Source organism: Centroberyx affinis, unplaced genomic scaffold, assembly GCF_046629955.1.
Source record: "Centroberyx affinis isolate AG114_WGS23_722 - 3 ecotype Tasmania unplaced genomic scaffold, CSIRO-AGI_Caff_v1 ptg001596l_1, whole genome shotgun sequence".
Lineage (NCBI taxonomy): Eukaryota > Metazoa > Chordata > Actinopteri > Beryciformes > Berycidae > Centroberyx > Centroberyx affinis.
In genome coordinates, this window is record NW_027280043.1 from 117,642 (window position 1) to 139,887 (window position 22,246).

Consider the following 22,246-nt stretch of genomic DNA (forward strand, 5'->3'; position numbering starts at 1 on the left):
AAGCGTAACTCTCTGCTTACTGTTATATTTTAAATCATTTATTAAAACACATTTTTACAGATTTATGTAAACTGTTTTTGCCTAATTTCATTCCTGTTGTATTCATCTGTTTATGTTGTTTTATTACTTGTAAAGCACTTTGTCATTCTGTGTTGTGCTGTATAAGTAAATTTGATAATCAGCCTATTAATATTTTATTAGTAGCAGTACAAGTTCAAGTTTGTTTATTTGAAATGCTTGCATGCAATGAAATGCTTGTATGCTGGGTCCGCTCAGGATAACATGTAGCCTGTTTCCACTCCTGAATCGCCACCCGCCCACTCTTCAGATTTGCTTGAGCGATTCAGGGTCTGGTGTTGCTCTATTCAACGGCAATTTCTCAATCGGAAAAACGGCCAAAATCGGGCCAATCAGCGCCTTTATGGGCGGGACTAAAGTTTGAACCGTTCATGAAATGGTTTTTCACTGGCATTTCGGTGTAATAATATTTGTTGAAATCACCCCTTAACCAACATACAAACAAAACAAAAAAGTTAGTAAATACGCCCAGCATCAGTGTAACTGAAAATAAAAATTTCCACTGACTTTTTTTATTTTAGTTTTTATGTTTGAAGTTTGGTTTCTGATGGAACAATTTGTCTTTACAGACAAACTGACTGGCGTGACAGGTATGTGTGCTTAAAGAGAAGATTTTTTTTTTTCCACATATACACTGTAGCTTGTATTATGTTGATCTCAGTCTGCCAACTCACATAAACAGATTATTTAGAATGAATGAAATATATATACGGAGTTTAGTATGGCATCTAGGCTCTGATCCTGTCACTCCCTGCGAGCATAGGCTACACCTAGCTAGCATGGAGTGACAATATAGGGAACTTCCCCCTGGGGTGGGGATGATGAAACGATGTATGGTGAGCAGCAGCAATAACTGAGCAGCAGGAACCAGCAGTCTGAGCAGCGTAGCAGCAGCATGGCAACGCTAAAGAGTGTTAGCAGGTGCAGGAAGCTTAAATAGACCACCTTATTGAGAGGGGGGTGCTTGATAAGAGCTCTATGAGTTGTGTGTGTATCACGTGACTGCAGCGCAACGTGAGTTGTCTGCCTGAACTCGCTTCGCAAGATTCGCTTTATTAATATGACGTTAAAATTTGCATTCCAGATTCATGACGACTGACAAATACTTTGGTCTCCACAAGTAAGTAACCAAAAGTGGACTTCTCTTACCAGTGGAAAAGATAAATACAGTATGAAATACATTTTGAGGGTGACGCTTTATTTTACAGCTCGCTAATTACAGTGTAACTAGTTTGTAATTATGGGGTACTAATAAAATAACAATGCTGTAGTTACAGCGTAACAGTCTGGGAATTAAGGGGTAACAATTTTGTAATTATGAGAGACTTATAAGATAGTTATGGTCTAACTATTTTCGTAATTACCACATACTTAAAACATAATTACAGGGTACAATAACGTAATTGGGGGGACAAAACAAATGTTATTGGTACTTGTTCCCTGTAATTATGGAGTAACTACAAGGTTGCCCCACAGTAAATACAGTTTAACAGAAAATCACATATGTCCATCTGACTGCTTTGGTAATCAATGTTAGGAGAGGAGGCCCTAGACCAGCTATTTGGTGACATTTCTGTAACAATATACCATACACAAAAATATGGAACTTCAACACAAAGTAACAGACTTAATTGAACATACAAGAACTTACTGAATGTAATATTGAGATTAAATATCAATGTCAATCTTAAAATATAAAATGTAAAATAAAAACCTTCATAATCCTTTCATAAAACAATTTAGGGTCTAAATTTGGCTTTTAGGGGGAGTAGTTTCTACCTTCTCTTCAGGTCTTCCATCTTCTCTTGCAGGTCAGGCTGAGCACAATAAGTCTTTCAATGTTGTCCCAGCTGTGAACTTCGCAAAGTCCTCCCCCTCTGAAGCTATTGGCACCTGTAATCACAGTTATGAAATAATATGGCATTACGATCATCCCTCAAAAGACAAAAAAAAGTTTTGAATTGTCACACAATAAAATTCATTTAATGTTCCCTTTTAGGACTGAACAGTTGCTAATTACAATATACAATACAATAGTTAATGTACAAATGGGGAGTAGTAAATAAACAAAAATTTGCCGTTGCGTGTTCTCAACAACATCACTGTAGTTATGCATAAGATTAACGTTAGGTAACGTTGTTAACTTACCCGAATGATGTACTAATGAAGCATACCTTGTACTTACTCCATAACTACAGAGAACAAGAGGGGATCATTGATTCTCATCGATTCTAACATCGATTACCAAAGTAGTCAGATGGACATATGTGATTTTCTGTTAAACTGTATTTACTATGGGACAACCTTGTACTTATCGTATAATTACTGTGAACAAGAGGGGAACAAGCACTGCTTTATTTTACAGCCCGCACAACTTGTAGTTACTCCATAATTACAGGGAACAAGTACCAATAACATTTGTTTTGTCCCCCCAATTACGCTATTGTACCCTGTAATTATTTTTTAAGTATGTGGTAATTATGAAAATGGTTATACTATATAACTATCTAATAAGTCTCTCATTACAAAATTACAAAATTGTTACCCCTTACAAAATTGTTACGCCTTAATTCCTGGAGTTCTTGTTTTGTTACAATGTAACTACAGCATTGTTATTTTATTAGCACCCCATAATTACAAACTAGTTACACCATAATTTGCAGATTGTAAAGTAAAGCGTTACCAAATAATACTTATCCTGTTTATTTGCAGAAATCAAACGCCAAAGGACCGCATCACTGCTGCACCAAGGTACAGTAGTGCTACCTACTTATCAAATGAATCCAGACAGTTTCAAACATGTTAACTATCTAGAATTGAAGAGTTTTGCTCAAAAATTAAATATACACCACTTGAAATTGTGATGCATCTGTTTCATTCTTCTTTAACCAATTGTTTATATAATTGTTTATTATCTGTAAAGAACTTTGTCATTCTGTATTGTGTTCTATAAGTAAAGTTGTTACAGTTGTTATAATTTTACTACTAGCAATACAATTTCAAGTTCATGTTTTTTTATTTGAAATGCTTGCATGCAACAAAATGCTTGTATGCTGGATCCTCTCAGTATAAAATGACGAAGGAACATATAATCCCTGAGTCAATTCATAAATTTGGACACACCTGATTGAATGTACTACAGCATCTTTTTCATTATCTTAAAGACATTTTGATCTAAAAGCTTATACTTAAATGCTTGAATTTTGTTTCTTAGACAAATATAAATAACGAAGTTGATGCCTATGTATAAATTTCTTTCCAAAGCCTTTACCTTTCTATCAAGGCAAAGGGTGGCTACTTTCAAGAATCTAAAATATAAGATAGTTTTGATTTGTTTAAAAAAATGTTACTGCATAATTCTAATTCATCTGTGTTATTTCATAGTTTTGATGTCTTTACTGTTATTCTAAAATGTGAATATGTGTGTCCAAACCTTTGACTGGTAGTGCATATATGAATATAGTAGTAATAGTACCGGCATTATTATTATTAGTAGTAGTAGTAGTAGTAGTAGAGGTGGTGGTAGTTTTAGTAGACATAGCAGTAGTAAGAGTACTGGTGGTAATGGTAGTTGTAGTGTAGAAATAGTAATAGCAGTAGTGTAAGTAGTAGTAGTAGTACTGAAAAAGCGTGCAGTACAAATCCAGTGTGGTATCCCCCTTCCTGCAGGTTCACCCTGCTGGCTCCAGACCTGCTGAGAGCCGACAGTCAGGAGAACATCTACCTGGAGGCACAGTCCAGTGTCACCGTCTCCATCAGCGTCCAGGACATCACCAGGACGTTCCAGCTCCTGCAGGACTCCATCTGGCTCGGTCCAGAAAATGACTTCCATGCTCTCAAGACTATACAGGTGACAACTTAATGAGGTCCATTCCATAATGTGATGTATGTATTCTGGTAAATAAAATATCTTTAACCATATTTTGTCATTCAGTATCTACTAAAATATAGAGGATCCAAACATCCAAACTGTACATGTGTTTTCATTTTTTCAAACCCTTCATGCTTCAGACCAAATTGCTGCTCAAATTGCTCTCTGCTGGATAACAATCAAGTTGTCTATTTGGCTTTCCTTTCATTGTTGTGTCTTCCTGTCCTTCATGCCAATGTTGACTCAGTCAAGCTGGTTTATGCAGCAAAATTACCACAACTGTGGTAATTTGAATGATGTAAGATGTACTTGTTGTCATGGCAATGTTTGAGCATTGAAATACAAGTCTCATGTAATTTAGGTTGCATGCCTTGGGATCTAATTTTGTACCACTTATCCTTGTGGGCCAGATTTGAAATTAAAAAAACGTGAGTCCATGCAGCTTTTTGCTGTTCCCACTGATTAGACAACATTAGATCTGTGTCTAATGGGAGGGGGGAAAAAATCTGAATTGCACCACTTTCAGCTGCAGTGTGAACATAGCCTGACTTACTTGCTTTACATTTTTCTAATAGAAAAACTAACAAGAGCAAAAGAGATATTTCATCCTAATCTTGTGTGGTTGCCAGCAGTTTGTCTTGACTAATCCTAATTCTGATTCTGTTTCTAATTCTAATCCTCATCATCCTGAGTCTCAACCTCATTTCACCCCAGCTTCCGTCAGAGCTTCTGAATCGAGACGAGGTAAGGGACAAGTATGTGTACCTGAAGGTGAACTTTGAGGACCACTACTCCGAGGAGAGGATGCTGATGGTGTCCTTTCACACCGGCTACATCTTCATCCAGACCGACAAACCCGTCTATAATCCTGGAGATACTGGTGAGAACTCGCGCTACTGGAGCTAGAACACCAGAGTCAGAAACAAAAGAACAGGATAAACAATAATGAGGACTGGGAGCCGGAAAAGCACAAATGGCATTTTGGCCGAAACAAAGTTCTGTATTGGGTTAAACTGGTATGGGTTTCAAATCAAAATTTTACTAAATGCACTTCAATGCAAAAAGTGGAACTATTTTGTCTTTCCAGTAAAGATAGTCAAAACCCACTTAAACTACTTATCAGTGCAGTAGTAGTGATAGCACTAGTAGAGGTAGTAGTGGTGGTTGTGGTAGTAGCAGTATTGGTAGCAATAGTAGTAGTAATTCTAGTAGTAGGAATAGTACTGTTGGTAGTGGCAGCAGTAGTAAAAGTAGTAGTAGTTGTAGTAATGGTAGTTATGTAGTAGTAGTACCAGTTGTAGTAGTACTGGTGGTAGTGCTAGTAGCCTTAGTAGTAGCCTAGTAGAAATAACAGTAGTAGTAGTAGTGGTAATACACTCTTATGCATATATGGCACATTGAAAGTATATGTATGCAATAGCGCATTTTTTAATTCCTAAACATACACCCCCCATGTTTCTTTTTCATTTTTATGTGGGATTTATGGCTAGCCAAGGCAGTCAGAATTTAGAATGCAGATATGGTGAGGTGAGCTCGCCTGGTTTGTCAGTTGGTAGTTATCAGCAGATAGAGAACTACATTACCAGCTACCAGCCGACTCACTTCACCATTTGTTATTTTCAGGTCAGTGAAATGTCACCAATTACCTTGATTAAACAATAGTAATGTATGTAAGCTAGACAAACTTTAATTATGCCCTTATTTGGAAATTTTGTGTTTTGTGATAAGATACCCAAAATAGCCGTTGGTTGCTGCCGAGGTTAGCAAACGATCGCTATTTGCCGGTCGTGTTGCCACTTAAAATAATATTTGGAGTTAAATGTAGGGTTGGGTTGATTCACCGGCATGTGTTACTTGTTTGGGTTTGTGTGTACTGTTCTACCAGATGATTTTAACGTGAAGCCAGAGTACGGGTTAGTTTTGGCGATCACTGACGCTAACATCTGATCAGCTGTACTAGTGTTCAGACCATCGCCATGGTAACAGGGCGCAGGGCGGACTTCCGTTGTAAATACGTAGTGAATCAGTTTTTATGAATGAAAGTGTAGAGTTACATTGTTATTAATTTGTAGAAACATTATTACATTAGAGAATGATCATTTTTGGATATTTTATACAGAGAATGAATAAGTTAGTGTAATTCAGGGATGTTTTATGAATCTAATGTAATTATAATTTTATATTGTTGTTGATATTTTGATTATTTCTGTATTAGTAATCACAATGATTTGTACAGTATTTGTTTGTCAGTTGGCAGTTATCAGCAGATAGTGAACTATAACTTATTACCAGCTACCAGCCGACTCACTTCACCATTTAATTGTTATTTTCAGAATAAACACCATTCACCAAATATGCCACTCTGAGTCCAGTTCTGAGGTTCATGAGTGCAACACATACAATCCCTAATGATGTTTGACTGCTGCACAAAATAATAAACTTTAGTCATCAAATGGGAGCAGCAAAGATGTTTTCGGCCTCATCTCTCTCTCTCTCTCTCTCTCTCTCTCTCTCTCTCCAGTGCGGTGCAGAGCCTTCGTGTCGTCTCCGTCCTTCAAGGCCTTTAACAGCTCCATCACAGTGGAGCTCCAGGTGACAAATGATAATTATACAACAGATAGTTCCGACCAAGCAATCTGATTGGTAAACTAGACATTTAGAACGTGATCAAATCAGCATGAGAGCACACCTACCTCATCACTAAAAATATTACTCCGCCATATATTATTATACAATATATTTAAATATAACCTAACTCTGTTCAGCCTTGATGTAACTAGACACTCTGGCATCCTCCATCAGCTGTGCCGGGTTGGTAGTATGGATGTAGTAGCTAAATCTGTCCATGGAAAAAAAAATATTTTCAGCAGATATCTTAGTTACAACAAGATTGAGCTAGCAAGGCAGTTTTGTGTTTATATGTGTGGTATTTATTCAGTTTGGGAAATCCCACAATCTCTAGAAAACATTAGCATTAGCATTAGCTCCACTTTGAATTGCCCCAGTGTATGAAATGTGCTATACAAATAAAGCTGCCTTGCCGTGCCTTGCCTTGCCTAGCTCAAGTTGGCCTAGCTCAAGTTGGCTGGCTGACTCAACAGGGACTAGAAATCTTCTCTGTTGCTAGGTCGTTACTAAGGCTCGGGCTACTTGCTGGAGTAGTAAACTAGGTTCCATTACATAGGAGTCTACTGACGTGACTAATTGTTTTCCAGTTATTAGTCAGACCCCATGTATTTCCAGGGAAATGGAGATAACACGAGCAAAAAGTTTTATTATTCATATTGTGGGGCGAATTGCCCCACAATATGAATAATACAATATATCTTTTATTTTGTTGGTAACTGTTGTATAATCGCATTATTACACTTCAGTGATGCTTACAGACCTTTGCGCAAGTGCCTTGGTCCTGACCGCATCACTGTCGTGCCAATAATGACGGTAAAGCACACTCTCTCATGTAATATTGCTTAATTTATTCATTTTAAATGTGATTTCTTCAATAATGAGATGTAAAGTGTGCACAAAAAGATGCTCTAAAGAGAAAGGAACAAACAACATGAAACAAAGACAGTTGGTTAGTTTTAGCTCAAATTTAGTTTAGCTAAGGATGACCTGTGTGTGTGTGTGTGTGTGTGTGTGTGTGTGTGTGTGTGTGTGTGTGTGTGTGTGTGTGTGTGTGTCAGAATCCGAAGGGTATCGTGGTCAAACAGATCTCCAGGACCAGAGCCGCTGATGGCGTCTTCACTGAAACTCTGGCTCTCTCAGAGATTGTCAAGTAAGATGAACTTGTTTCACTCACTTTTCAACAACACTTTCTACTGAGTTGAAAGGACAGAATTTGGGATGTTGATTTTAATCTTTATTTATCCAGTGATTGTTTGCTGAGCATTCACATTTCACATATTTCACATATTCGCACCTTGGGGCTACCCAGTACCACAGTCTTCTACTTTTGGACGCAATTGGGGATTCCTTGTTCAGGGGCATCTCAGTGTAATTTGTTGAGGAAGGGGAGAGCATGACTCAGGCACTTGCATAATCCAGATTTTCCAATATAATCCCGTAATTTGAATCAGCAACCTGCTGGTCACAAGCATGCTTCTTTTAGGCCACTGCATCCCCCAATTCAAGTGGTATAATCTGCTTTAAAGGTAATATGTCCAGCATTTTACATTACATTACCACTGGAATGAGATAGAGGGCGCCATTCTCATCGACCAAGGTTTCATTATGAACTTGACAATAATATTTAAAAATGCTCCACGAAACTCAAATATTGTCTTTCCTCCTTTTTTGTGTCATCTCTAACATGGCTGACTCTGGCAGTGAAGGAACATGGACGGTGATTGCCAAGTTTGACCACTGGCAGCAGAACACTTTCAGCTCCCAGTTTGAGGTGAAGAAATATGGTAGGTCAAGTTTTAGCAATAGTAGTATAGTGTGTGTTTGTGTAAAGTGCTCATGGTAGCTAATCACGTCAGTAACATTCAATATTGAGTTTGGCTTTCATTGCAACAATCATTTTGTCAGACTAGGCATTACATTTTTCCAACTGTATATCTCATTTTTGATTGAAGCTATTCACATGCTCTGTAACTGTATAATACTGTACATTTATATGGCGTGTTGTGTTTCAGTGCTCCCCGCCTTCAATGTTACTTTGACTCCCAGGAAGTCCTTCTTCAAGCTGGACGACACTGAACTGGAGGTAGAGATCTCAGCCAGGTCGGTCTAATATACACACACACACACATTGACACATGCTCATGCACACACAAGCACACACGTCTCTAATAGTACTTGTGAGGACCTTCATTGAATACATTCATTCCTTCACCCCTAACATTAACCCTCACAACTACATGCCTAACCATAAGTGTTAACCTCACCTAAAGGCAAATTTATGGTTTCTGCGGTGTGTTCAGTGTCCACGGTGTTCACGGCATGGCCGTTCTCTCCACAGAGGGACACCTTTTCATTGTAAAAGCGGTAGCGGCGCGGTGTTTGCAGAGAGCGCAGCATCTCCTCTGGCTTGTGACTGCACTATTTCCCTAGTAACCAACGAACATAGTAACCATTAACCAATCATAGTCTTGGAACTGCGTTGTCTGCGGAGGCCTCCGCAGTTTTATTTTTTGAGAGACATGCAGACGCACCGTGAACACCATGCATACATGCACACTGCAAAAACCATAAATTGAACTTAAACTTAATTATGATCATAAATTTAACCGTAAACCTAAGTCCTAACCCTAAACTAACCATAACCTTACACTTATTCTAGCCTAAACCTAATCCTAATTCTAACCTTATCCCTAAACCCAAATCCTAACCTTAAACTAGCCTCTTAAAGAAGTGAGGAGTGGCAAAATGTCCTTACTTTGGAGGATTGTGAGGACATTTGGTCCTCATAAGCATAGGACTACGAAAACACACACACACACACACACACACACACATATACACACGTACACGTTTGTAATAGTACTTGTGAGGACTACATTCATCCCCTTAACCTTAACTCTCACCTCTACATGCCTAACCATAATTAATAGCCTAACCAAAACCTAATCCTGATTCCATATAACCCTAACCCTAAACTAGCCCCTTAAAAGGTGAGGAGCGGCAAAATGTCCTCACTTTGGTGGATTTTCTCATCTTTCAAACCTTGTGAGGACATTTGGTCCTCATGAGTAAGGAATACAAGAACACACGCACACAGACACACATTGTTATGAGGAGGATGTACGGAAATGTAGATTTAATCAGATATTTTTTTAAATATAGAATCTAGAAAACTAGAAACAACAAAAACAATTGAGGGTTGGCTAACTGTTGTGATCTAACCTTGCATCAATGGTGCGGTGTGTTTCAGGAACATGTATGGGGAGCCAGTCCAGGGGAAGGCCTACGTGGTGTTTGGGGTGCAGATGAACAAAGAGATGAGGAGGTTACCAACTGTGAAGCAGGTGTCTGATGTAAGTCAGTGATACTTTCCAGAATTCACCCGCTACTCTCACTGATTTACCAGAAAACTAGATATTTAGGACAGAATAGGACGTTCAACTTATGACTGGTTACAGTGAGTGTCCACTGACAACGCCTCTGCTGCTTTACAATGCTACCATGGAGAAATTTTGGAGGTTTCGTGGGTGTGGAAATGGGTGTAGGCAAATTCAGTGTTATTAGGCCCATTCTGAAATAAATTCTCGATTGAAAGCTACTTAGCTTATAAATACATACACGTTATTTTTCTGAAATGCTCTCTCAGGTAGGACAGGTGGAACTTGGACAGGGAAGTTTCAGGAACAGGCTGCCACTCAATGTGATTTGCCTCAGACGTACGCAATTTACATAAACTAGAGTTTAGCTCTGTTTTTGGCCATTGGCGTGGACATTTTCTATGAAAATAGCTGTAATGAAATTATGCACTGTACTGACTGCCATTCCACCTGTTGGTGTCCTGCAGTTGAATGGAGTAGTCGTCAAACTGAGCATGGAGGAGCTCAGGAGTGCTTACCCTGACATCAGATCTGTGGTGGGAAGCTCTGTGTATGTCAAGGCCTCTGTCCTCACCAAGTCAGGTAAGCACTTACTGTAGGCCTGCATGTACTGTAGTAATGCACAGGAGCACAGCAGTGTATGCACACAACCAAAAGCCATGAGCAGGTTAGTCTTTGGTTGGAGTTTTAGTTATGAAAACACAACTCAGAGGAAGAGCAGCTCTGGAGACAGACATCTCATTGGTTGATTTAAACTTCAATGGGCGGAGCCAAAGAACCACAGTTTTTCAGAGCTTATTATAAATTAAAAAAATTAAATGGCAAGGACTAAGCTAGTAGACTATGCGATTCAGGAGTCTGGAACCAGGCTTAATTGTTTCTGATCTTTCCCACTTTTAATCTTGTGATATTTCTTATGTTTTCTTTTTTATGATTTAATTTTAGATATTTATTTATTATTTTCATATGGTTTGTCTTACATCTGCTCCTTATTTTTATTTTCTCATTATATATTTTATTCCTGTTCGTTTTCTGCCTTCCTGTAAAGCACTTTGTGAACTCTGTTTTTAGATGTGCTGTAAAGTTGTTTTGTTTTTTTCAGCAAAACCAATACCAGTAATACTCTGTTTTTTTCTGTGTGACTCAACTGACAAAGGTCACAGAGCAAAAGTTTGTCTTGTTTGTTTTTTGTGTTGTTTTTTTACCACAGCAAGTTAAAACAAATAGTTATCTTGGAATTACAGTATATGGTTCCATTTGTATTACGGGTAGCCAACTTTTAACATATTAACTGTTTAATTTAATGTCTCATAGCACAAAACTAATAAAACATTTTATATTTGGAGTCTTAAGGCACTGAAACATTGTCCATAACTTAAGGCACTGAAACATTGTCCATAACTTATCTTCCATAACATGTGAGGAACTGTTTGCAGAGCGATATTATATGAATAAATAATTTCTGGCCAAAATATGAGAAGGTAATTCCCAGTTAAATTATTCAGGATTGTGGTTATTAAGAATTATTTACTATTTACTATTTCTGTTTTTTGCAAGATTATATTTTTGGCATTTTCGCCTTATGATAGTTCAAATAGAGAGAAAATTGGGAGAGAGAAGGGGGTGACGCGACAAAGATTCAAACCCAGAATGCCGCGTTTACATGGTACGCACCTTAAACCACTGAGCCATCAGGACGGCCTATTTACTACTATTTGACCTCACTGTGGTTCATATCCTAAATTCTCTTCTTCTTCTTTTTCTCCTGTGTAGGCAATGACCTGGTTGAAGCAGAGAAGACTGGCATTAAGATTGTGGAGTCTCCCTACATCCTATCTTTCAGAGACATGCCAAAGTCCTTCAAGCCAGGCCTGCCCTTTGACTTCATAGTAAGGCATTGAGCAAGACATTGACCCTTCATTTGCTCATTCATTGTCAGATAAAGACCAAACTGTAAAATATGAAATCAGGTGATTAAAGTGACAAGAGAAGTTCTCCCCAACCTCTCCAGGTCCAGGTGAGCCACCATGATGGTTCCCCGGCCCGTAACATTGTGGTCAAGGTGAATCTGCTGGATACGCCCCTGATCGTCGCCTCCGGCTCCACCAGAGTCACCATCAACATGCCCAAGGATCTGTGCACACAAAACATCTCTGTTAGTACAACTACAGGCATGCTGCTTGCTTCTGTCATTCAGTTACAAAGAGTGTTTCCACCCAGCTGCTTGGTGTGTGTCTTTGGCAATACATGCAGTCAAAACTGGAAGAAACCATTGAGTGATTGGTATTGATCATCCACCCACAGATATATGAGAAAACCATTTTCAACAAAGCATGTCTGTTCTTTATTGAGCAGTATGGATTTAATGAAAATAAGTAAAAGTTCTATTATTGTGAAAATTTAACTTAAACTATGAGCTTCCACAGCTAAATCACACAAGTCCTTCAATCCTTTTCCCTTATTCAGAAACTATTGTACATCATTGTCATGAATACACTGTGGGACTGCAGAATCAGTACTCGTACTTGTATTCCATACATTTCTACTTAATAGCCTATGTTCTAGTGTGTAAATTGTTGGTTGAGTAGGCTATCTTTCAACCATCAATTGTGGATGCTGGACAGCAGGATAACCCTCTTTGGGATTATGAAGATGAACTTATCTCAAGCCTTTTTTCTATTGTGTCTTAGGCTGAGACCACACAGGCGGATCTGAAGCCAGAGCAGCAGGCCAAACACCAGGTCACTGTGGATCCCTACATCCCCCACGACCCACAACATCCAAACTACCTGTACATCTCCACAGGGACAAACATGGTGTCTGTAGGAGACACACTGGCCCTGAAGCTGACCATCAGCGCTGCAGACAAGACCCACAGAGAATTCATCACAGACCTCACCTACCTGGTGAGACCAGCACCCACAAGTCATTTAATGTAGTGTTTGGTCAAAAAATTTCGATTTTGACCAAAACAAGGGGAAAAAATCTGCCAATGGGATGTAATCATTTCACTTGAGTCCAATACAGTTTGTTTAAAGAATCCTGTTGAAACAACTGTCAGTGTCTTGAAAATAAGGACCATTCCACCACAGAATCAACATAATGCCATTCAATTAAAAAAAGTTAATTTACAACAAGTGGAATTATCTCACGCCATTGGCAGCTTCTTTCAGAAAAATATGTAAGACTTAATCCTACATTAAATATTTTTTAAACATAAGAGAATCAGGATAGAAGGTGCTGCATTTGGAGTTCATTATGAAAATAAAATGGTATTGAAGATTGTCTTTGCCTTTGGGTTTGTACTTCAGATGAGAAAAGAGATACAAGCAATTGTACATGAATAAAGCTAAACAGCATTAAAAGGCTAACAGGATATACATAATTTCATGAATTTTGGATGGTACAGCATTAGCCAATACTGGCAATCATTAATTTAACTAAATTAACTGTATAACCTCTAGTAGTTATCACTGTTTAAACATTGTGTAACTTAATTGAATCTTGAATTTTGTCCATTTTTTAATCAAGCCTTTCCACAACCAAATCTCACACCATGACTGCTTGTAACTGAAAATATCAAAATGTGAAAATTCAGAGACGATATAATCTTCTTGACTTCCTCCCCCAAACATCAACTTTCTCAGGTACTCAACAAAGGCAAAATCATAATTGCTAAGCGACTGGATGTGACCGGTCAGGCGATCACCAGCGTTGGGTTGCCAGTTACCACGGAGATGATGCCGTCGTTCCGTTTCGTGGCGTTCTACACCGTTCCCTGGGCGAGACGGGCGGAGGTGGTGGCCGACTCCATCTGGGTGGATGTGGCAGATTCTTGTGTAGGAGGGGTGAGTCCACAGCTCATCATGAGGAATAACCAGCAGCGGGGCAGCTTAGTGGTTAGAGAGACCGTCCCATAGCCGAAAAGTCACAGGTTTGATCACCGCAACAACCCATGGTGTGTTTATCAACAGTCATGTGTCCTGTTGAAGTGTCCTTGAGCAAGACACTGACCCCAGACCTGAAATGCCTGAAATGTAAATCTGGCTTCTGGTTTTCTGGGGTCAGAGGTCAGCATGCAGAAAAAGACGGGTTGTAGGGTTGGGAGTCGATTCCAAAAATAATTGATTCTTAGATTCCAGGCATTTGGGAATCAAGCAGCGACTCCAAAGCTGTGTAGTCAATTCCACACAGTACAGAAAATGTGCATGTTCGAGTGGATGAGAGCCAAATTCCTGTCTGGCGACTCTGATAAGTGTCTGAAGTGGCTCAAATTTGCCCAGCAACAGAGTGAGAGAGCAGGAGAGGGGGAGATTAGACCAGGTATTAGACACTGTTGCTGACTGTCAAGAAAATGCCTAATTCTGCACCACACACATCGGTAGTGTGGCAGTATTTTAGTTTAGAGAAAGATGAAAGCAAAGTAAAAGGTCAAATTTGCGTCAAAAGACTGGCTTACAACAAAACAATGTTGGCAGTTAATATTGCACTGCAGATCTATTGTACAAGATCTGCTTACACCCCCTATGTCCTATCGTTTTTGGAATCAAGAATCACAAAAATGTTTATCTGGAATCGACTCTTAGAATCGACTACATTGATTCCCAATACTGGGAATCAGAAACGGAGTCGATTCCAAAAAAAAAAATCAGTTCTACTTTCAAGGTTACTTTGGGTCTCTCTCAATATGCGTTCTTGTGTCCTTCATGATGCATTTGATATAATATCTTATGGGTGAAGTACGACATCAGGAGGGAGAATGGATAAATATCCCATAAGTTTACAGTGCTAATAGCCTATAGTACAGAGACGATTGAATCAGCTGGAAAATAAACAGGTGTGTCTTAATCAATGGCTTTGCATCAGGCGCATACTGTAGCACATCTCACACTGACAATGCTTCTCTGTGTGTACATTCTTTAGAAGTTCGCTCTCTCCAAGATAACTCTCCACATTCTCAAAAGTCCCTGAATACTGTTAAATACTGCTTCTAAGTCTTCAATTCAGTTTTAGAAGTCGTGAAAATTTTGCACTGTTTTTCCCACGGCACAGCTGAGGGCATCATAAGGGTCTGTACAGGATCTGTGCTTCTTCTTGTGAGAAATGAGCCCAGTCATACTGTCATGTCTGCTTGTCATTGACTTATAGGTATTTTTTATTTAATCTAACCTGCACAAATTTGTATTTTTTATCTTATCTCTATGTTTTATCATTGTGTTTTATCACGTCATTCTTGTTTTATCATTGTTTCAGTACATTCTTAGTTATTATCTCCCCCCCCCCTGCCTCCCTAGCTGAGTGTCGGTCCGGCGGACGGCAGACATCGAGACTACAGGCCTGGAGAGAACATCACTTTTAAGGTCAGAGGTGACCCGGGGGCAAAGGTCAACCTGGTGGCTGTGGACAACGCTGTGTATCTGCTTAGCAAGCAGAGACTCACACAGAGAAAGGTGTGTGTGTGTGTGTGTGTGTGTGTGTGTGTGTGTGTGGGAGTGTGTTATCAAAACTGTAGTCAGTAATGTAATCCAAGGGATTACCCATAGTCAGGAATACAATCTGATTACTTTCAATTACTTTCAGATTACTTTACCATATTTGGGATATAAAGGTACAGATAAGAAAATGTATTAATTGTTGAGTCACCCAACCAACTACTTTATCTCAGAGTCATAAATTATACACAATTTGTGCTGTACAAATAACCCTTGTTGTACCATTAGTGTACTAGTCTGTACCGAAAGTCATGTCTAATAGCACAAACCTCTCCAATTCTGACCTCAACTGGACTTTGTGCTCAGATATGGGACGTGGTGGAGAAGGGAGACATCGGCTGCACCCGAGGGGGGGGCCGAGACAACATGAGGGTGTTCACAGACGCAGGACTGCTCTTCGCCTCCAGCTCAGGGGTCAAGACCCAAACCAGACAAGGCTTAGCTGCAGCCAATCTCTGCAGCTAAGAATAAGACATCAACACAACAGAAGCATAAGACATCATAAGTAAGTCATCATAAGTACATTAAAAACAATCCTGAACAAGTAAGTTTTTAAGAAACTGTAACAGATTCACTCTCTACCCCTTATTTGGTTAATTGTGACAATTTATTGTATTTTATTCCTTGCTGCAAACCAAATTCCCCATTAGATGAGGAGACACAGGATGGGTGCAAGACCCACTTACAAAATTGATAAGGTGGCGTTCACATTGAACCTTTGTCGCATGTCATCCTCCCTCTCTTGCTCTCTCTCTTTCCCCCATTTTTCCCTGTCTCTCACCTATCCAATGAAGCCACAATTTTGGCTTCATTGGATAGGTGAGAGACAGGGAAAAATAGAGAAAAAAAAAAGGTGGAACCCTCACATATTCATTGCCTTTTTCACCAGGGCCAGAAAAAGATCAGAGATCAAAACTTGATTCTTCCTGTAAAATTCCTCTTGGGGATAGAGCCAAAGTGCAGCAGTAGTTAATCAAAGCTGCAGTGAGACTGGCTGCTTCTGTCCACATCTCTGCTCTCTGTGAGTCCCTCCTCCCATGCTAGCGACTGAAGGCCATGTTTGCACTGCTATATTTGCTGAAAGGGACGCAATAGTTTGATTGATTTTTGAGTCAGTTTGTGTCTGACACTGTCATGCTGTTGTGTTTAATGGTGCCAGGTGACATCAGAATTAATCTGTTCAAAATGTTGCATAAGAATGAGTTCATGTTAATGGCTTCCCATTCACAACCATTGTAATATTGATTATACAATAAATATGTAATCAAACAAACCACATCATATCTATTACATCCATTATGTCCATTGTATTGGAGTTGGATGACACTGACTGCCCAATATTTAATTGATGAAAGGTCAGTATCGGCCTTTACATTGGAACAACAATATATTGAGTTTGTTTATTTACGAGCGAGATGAGAGATGGTGATCACTGATTGTTCATCATGGTTACCAATGTTTTTCTCCTCTCCTCTGCTCTGCTCTCCTCTCCTCTCCTCTCCTCTCCTCTCCTCTCCTCTCCTCTCCTCTCCTCTCCTCTCCTCAGCTCTGCAGTGTCTAGGCAGTGCCAGAAGGAGGCGCTCTGCTGAGCAGTTACAGCGTCGACACCAGCTGGGTGCGTATCCTTTCATTGCTGAGGGTCTGCTTGGCTCAAAATAGGTGGGAGCGTTACTGTCTAGCTACTTGATAGCGAGGTGTAGTGTCAGTCAGGGTTGTAGCAATTCATGAACTGAATTAAAAATGCATGGTAAATTCCAAATCAATTCCTGGGGTTTGAAGAGGAATGTGACAAACCCCTTGCCCTATGAAGTGGATAGGGCGAGGGGTTAGGGGCTGGTTTGGGAATGGGCCCCTCAGGTCCCTGGTAGGTGGAGTTACTATTAGTGCAACTGGGAGCACCTGGCCAGTCTCCCAGGGGTATTTAAGAGCAGCCTGTCCTCCATGCGACATGTTTTGTTTTGAGTTGGCTCTGCTGTTTTGTTAACTTTCAGGTTACACCTTTCAAAACCTTTTCACACTACACCTCTCACACACCCACTCACTGACGCTACTGAATGTACTGATTGACACACCTCATGATTTTTAGTATGGGTTTGTTGTTAATTTGACTGCATTCTTCGTTAAAACCATGCATCTCCCTTTCTTGTCATGGCTTATGAGCCGGGTTATGACATTATAAATTGAAAGTTACATACATCAAATACCACCCTAACGGTACCATTAGCATTTTACGATATTCAGTATTGATAATATATAACACTGCATTCAAATCTGAGATATGTGATAAAAAAATGAATTAAATTCAACTTCCTGAAATTCCAATTGAATTTAAATTCAGTTTCCTCTGGGTTTTTTCAAAAACCTTCCTCAATTGAATTGGAATTGATGAGTACATTCATGAATTGACTGGTGTCTGCGTTGTTGCAGTGATAGGGAAGAAGAATGCTTATTTTACATCATGCCATGGTTTTCTGCATGCATCCATTATCCCATCAAAACTCTCTTCCTCCCTCCATCATCCACCTGTTTTTTACTTGATTCCATTACCTTAACCTAACCCCCCACCCCCCACCACCCCCCTGTCTCCAGAGAGTCACTACAAGGAGAAGCTGCAGCGTCGGTGCTGTAAGGACGGCCTGAGGGAGATCCCCATGCCGTACTCCTGCACCCGACGCTCCCTCTACATCACCGAGGGCTGGGAGTGCATCCAGGCTTTCCGCTACTGCTGCGCCCACTACCGGGGCCAGGAGCCCGACACCAGGCGTCCCACCACCCCGCCTCCCCCCACCACCACCCCCGCCCCACCCAGGCCCAGCATCCCCTGGACTGGATTGGACAACTCCGACTACATGCATTTAGTGGATTTATTTTCTAAATATGATCTACTCCACTCCCACCGTAGCTTCGGTAAATATAGGAAGAGTTAATTTCCAAAATGTTATATATCCTTATTAGGGGCCGGGCAGCTCTGCCGGTATTCTTCCGCCGCCGTTTCTTCTTCTTCTTCTGCCCTAAAAGTATCTGGATCTCAGAAACCGTAAGACCAAAAACAACCAAACTTGGCAGATAGGTCCAAAGTCTCAGCCGCTACTCATGTTACGAAATCCACGTCAATTGGCCTCATGGTGGCGCTATAACAAGCAACTTTACGTTTTGGCCTATAACTTCTGATCCGTAGGTCAAATTTTGCTGTCATGGTAGATGAAGTGTGTAAAATTTCATAATTGTATCTCAAAAACTGAATTTTTGACAGCATTTTGAATTCTGCCCTCATGTAAACTATTGCAGTCAATGGAAATAGAGCATCTTTAAACATCGTTTTTTCACTTATGGAGCAATCAATCTTTGTAAAAATATTACAGACATCTCTATGTTGCCTACATGAAGTATGCAAATTCTCAGAATTTTGTCTTGATAACTGAATTTTTGACAGTTCGAAATCTGCCTTTACATGCATGGACAACTGCACCCTGGTGGTTGGCCATAGTGTGAAGCCTCTAGTTTTCCCACTTCTTGGGTAGCTCAGCTCAATCACAACTTGCCATTGGTGGCAAAGGTTGTGAGTTTGAGCCTTTGGTGATGCAGAATAAACATGCTAATGCCTACTCAGGAATTGTGCTGCCTGTGCTGTGTGAATTAGAGACACATTATTTCAAAGATTTTTCAATGATAATTATGGTCCGGGCAGTTCTGCTGATGGACCCTCATGTATTTCTCATTCGTCCTCCTCTTCTTCTTCCTCTTTCTCCTCTTCTTCTTCTTCTTCTTCTTCTTCTTCTTCTTCTTCTTCTTCTTCTTCCTCCTCTTCTTCTTCCTCTTCCTCCTCAAAATGCCCGGCCCCGACACTGCTGCACAGCAGCTATAAAATCCATTTTGGAAGGCAGATAATTAACCAGAAGTTCATCATTCAATATCTCTAAAATACAGAGGATTCAGTCTGTGCAAATATTATCATTGTGTCAATTAAGTTACCTTTGAATGTTTTTTTAAACTTTATCCTAGAAAAGTTATGGACCCACCAGTGGCCATTTGTAGAGAAAAATGTATTTTGCGGTAACAAAATATTAACTCTTGTGTCTCCCTTACTCTGTAACACTTCTGACTTTCCTACTGTGATTACAAGAACATATAACATACACATACACACAATTTAAAACAACTTAATGCAGACATAAGACACAAATTAAAATTGAAAATAAGACAGCAGACATCAGCTCTTAGGACATGCAATTCAGATTGCATAGTATCATACAGAAGAGGTTTAAAACTGGAAAATGGAATCAAGCTATCAGCAAGCTCTGCAGGCTATTCCACTTATGTGGGGCGTAATAATCAAATGGAATTTTTCTTAATTCTGTGCTCACACGAGGAATTTCTAAAACCAGATATCTAGTTACTTTATTGAGCAATACTTTGTAGATAAACAGAATGCAGTGCTGCTCCCTTCTCAATGCCAATGATGGCCAACCTACTTTCTGATATAAATTGCAGTGATGTGTTCTGAATCCATCCCCAGTTAAAAACCTAAGGACAGAATGATAAACCACATCAAGAGGCTTTAGTGTAGAGACAGAAGAATGCATATAAATGACGTTCACATAATATAAAATTGATAAAAATGTTGCTGGAACAATCTGTTTTCTACAGTCCTGATTAAAGCATGCTTTATTTAAATAAAAGAAGTGCCACCTCTACCTTTCATACCTGGACCAGGTACAAGCGTAAATGAGGAAGGAGCAACGGCACCACTGCAGGAGGAGGACGAGGAGGAGGAAGAGGGGGAAGAAGAGGGGGATGAGACTCAGGTGTATCTGCCCTCCAAGTTCTATGAGTCTTGGCTGTGGAGGGATGTGAGCCTGCCCAGCACAGCCGACAACACAGACGGGTGAGTGGTAGAGTGGAGTATCGATTATGCAAACTAACGGGTGGAGCCAAAGAACCACACCTGTTTTGTAGTGTTAGTAAAGACTGAAGTGACCCAGTGAAAAAGGCAAGAGGTAAGATTGGAGGAAGCTAATATTATGAAACCTAGCACTCTAGTACAGCTCTAGTACACATACATTGAAGCTATAAAATGTTATTGCTGCTGTTATGGAAAAAACTTAAATGTAATTTTGGTGTTTTTCTTTTTCTTATTTGAACTGAAAGTTTACAGGGTCATTTATGTGCTGAGTGAGTTTCATGAACCCTTGGCACTGTTTAAAAAAAAGCATTGTATAATTTCAAACATAAATGGGTAACAATGAGAAACGGCAGGTCTGTTGATTCAGTCTGACAGTAGCGTAGTGTGGAAGTGTGTGATTGGGTTTATTTGCGGCTCTTTGCAGTGGCCATGATTCATCACTACAGTAACAAGTAAACTGTCGTCCCCCACGAGTGATGCAGTTGTAGTTGTGCAATAAGTTCAATCAGTGCAATTTTGAAAATGCTGGAATGGAGCAATGATACGCATTATTATCCTAAGTTTCACCAAAATCCAATCCGTAACATCCAATGTAGTGTTGGTGACACAGACAAAAAAAAAAAAAAAAAAAAAAAAAAAAGTGCAATTCACTCATCGTGTGCATGATTGTCTCATGATTTCCTTAAGTTTTGTAAAAATCTGATCAGCAGCATCTGAGGTATTGTGCGTGAAGCACAGACAGTTAAACAAACAACACCCCGCAATCGACATGAAAAGTTAATCAGTTCTTCCTTGGCCCATAACCAACCTTCATACCAGTCCAATCAGTGGCGTCCAAAAATCCAATCAGTGGCATCCGAGGTATTGTGCGTGATGGATGGAAGGACAAACAGACCGGGGACGATCCATAGTCCTGTCCCCGATTTCACTGTGGGGGAAAAAAACATGAAGCACTGTGAATTCCCTGGGTTGCATCATAGTGTATTGGCCCAATGGTAACAGCTAGGTAAACAGGTCAAAATCAACAATGCTCACTTTGTTTCCCCAAATTCAACAAAAAAAGGCACTGATTACTGTTACTCTATCATGTATGTCTTTGTTTGTGAATGCTTGTATGTATGTGAGTGTCTGTATGTGTGTTATGTCACTGTTTGCATTGTGCAGTAACATCAGTCAAGCCAAACACCAAAGCTGCTGTCATTGTTAACCGTCAAGCTAATATTTTACAAGTTTCCTGCGGAAACTTTGGAATACCAGAATATAGTTTGATGAACAAAAAAAGAAAGTTTAGGGTTACCATTTTACCTTAGCTCTTAAAGCAATATTCCACCTAGTTTTAACATGGGGGTTTGTGTGTGTGTGTGCTTGATGCATCTGTGCAGTAGTATTGTGGTAGTAGTGCTTGTAGTTAGTGCATGTTGCATGCTGCTTCTGCTTGCTACTCTCTGCTTTCAGCTACTGCCGCCGGCTAGCCCTCTTTGCAGGGGGTGAAAAGAGGAGCCGAGTGCGTAAGTCTCCTTCTGCCGGTACACAGCCTCTCCACTGCCAAGACTCCTGCAGTGCCTCCTCATGGCCACACATGGCAACTGGGTATCTTGCGGTCCCAAGCTAAACTGTAGGGGATCTCGGAGCAGCAGTGGGCCCCAGAGACAAGGCGCACAGGCCCACTGGTGTGTGGACACGCCCTGGCGTGGGCAGATGGGGCTCAGCCACGAAAGGCAATCTAGGAGAAGGTCACTCCGAACAAAAACCAAGGGTGCTGCTCGCACCTGGCTCCGTGCTGCATGCCACCTGAAAGTATCGGAGCAAAGGGCGGATAAGGGATTATGCCTAAAATGGCCAGAGTAGGGCTGAGAGGAGTTGCGCCCCACAGCCCTTACATACCATTGTAAAGCCT

General features: G+C 40.2%; 1 protein-coding gene across 1 annotated transcript in view; it reads left to right on the top strand.

Annotated features, from left to right (window-relative positions):
• The window catches only part of LOC139651114 (complement C3-like), a 45,388-nt gene that overhangs the window by 976 nt on the left and 22,166 nt on the right, over positions 1 to 22,246 (top strand). Inside the window, exons 3-20 of the mRNA XM_071527959.1 lie at positions 3,748 to 3,928; positions 4,664 to 4,829; positions 6,471 to 6,541; positions 7,636 to 7,727; positions 8,279 to 8,361; positions 8,590 to 8,677; positions 9,828 to 9,930; positions 10,422 to 10,536; positions 11,728 to 11,843; positions 11,966 to 12,109; positions 12,645 to 12,860; positions 13,602 to 13,802; positions 15,249 to 15,404; positions 15,753 to 15,882; positions 16,993 to 17,061; positions 18,036 to 18,304; positions 18,513 to 18,532; positions 20,167 to 20,331. Of these exons, the coding sequence (XP_071384060.1) occupies positions 3,748 to 3,928; positions 4,664 to 4,829; positions 6,471 to 6,541; positions 7,636 to 7,727; positions 8,279 to 8,361; positions 8,590 to 8,677; positions 9,828 to 9,930; positions 10,422 to 10,536; positions 11,728 to 11,843; positions 11,966 to 12,109; positions 12,645 to 12,860; positions 13,602 to 13,802; positions 15,249 to 15,404; positions 15,753 to 15,882; positions 16,993 to 17,061; positions 18,036 to 18,304; positions 18,513 to 18,532; positions 20,167 to 20,331 (2,385 nt within the window). The remainder of the gene's footprint in view (positions 1 to 3,747; positions 3,929 to 4,663; positions 4,830 to 6,470; positions 6,542 to 7,635; positions 7,728 to 8,278; positions 8,362 to 8,589; positions 8,678 to 9,827; positions 9,931 to 10,421; positions 10,537 to 11,727; positions 11,844 to 11,965; positions 12,110 to 12,644; positions 12,861 to 13,601; positions 13,803 to 15,248; positions 15,405 to 15,752; positions 15,883 to 16,992; positions 17,062 to 18,035; positions 18,305 to 18,512; positions 18,533 to 20,166; positions 20,332 to 22,246) is intronic.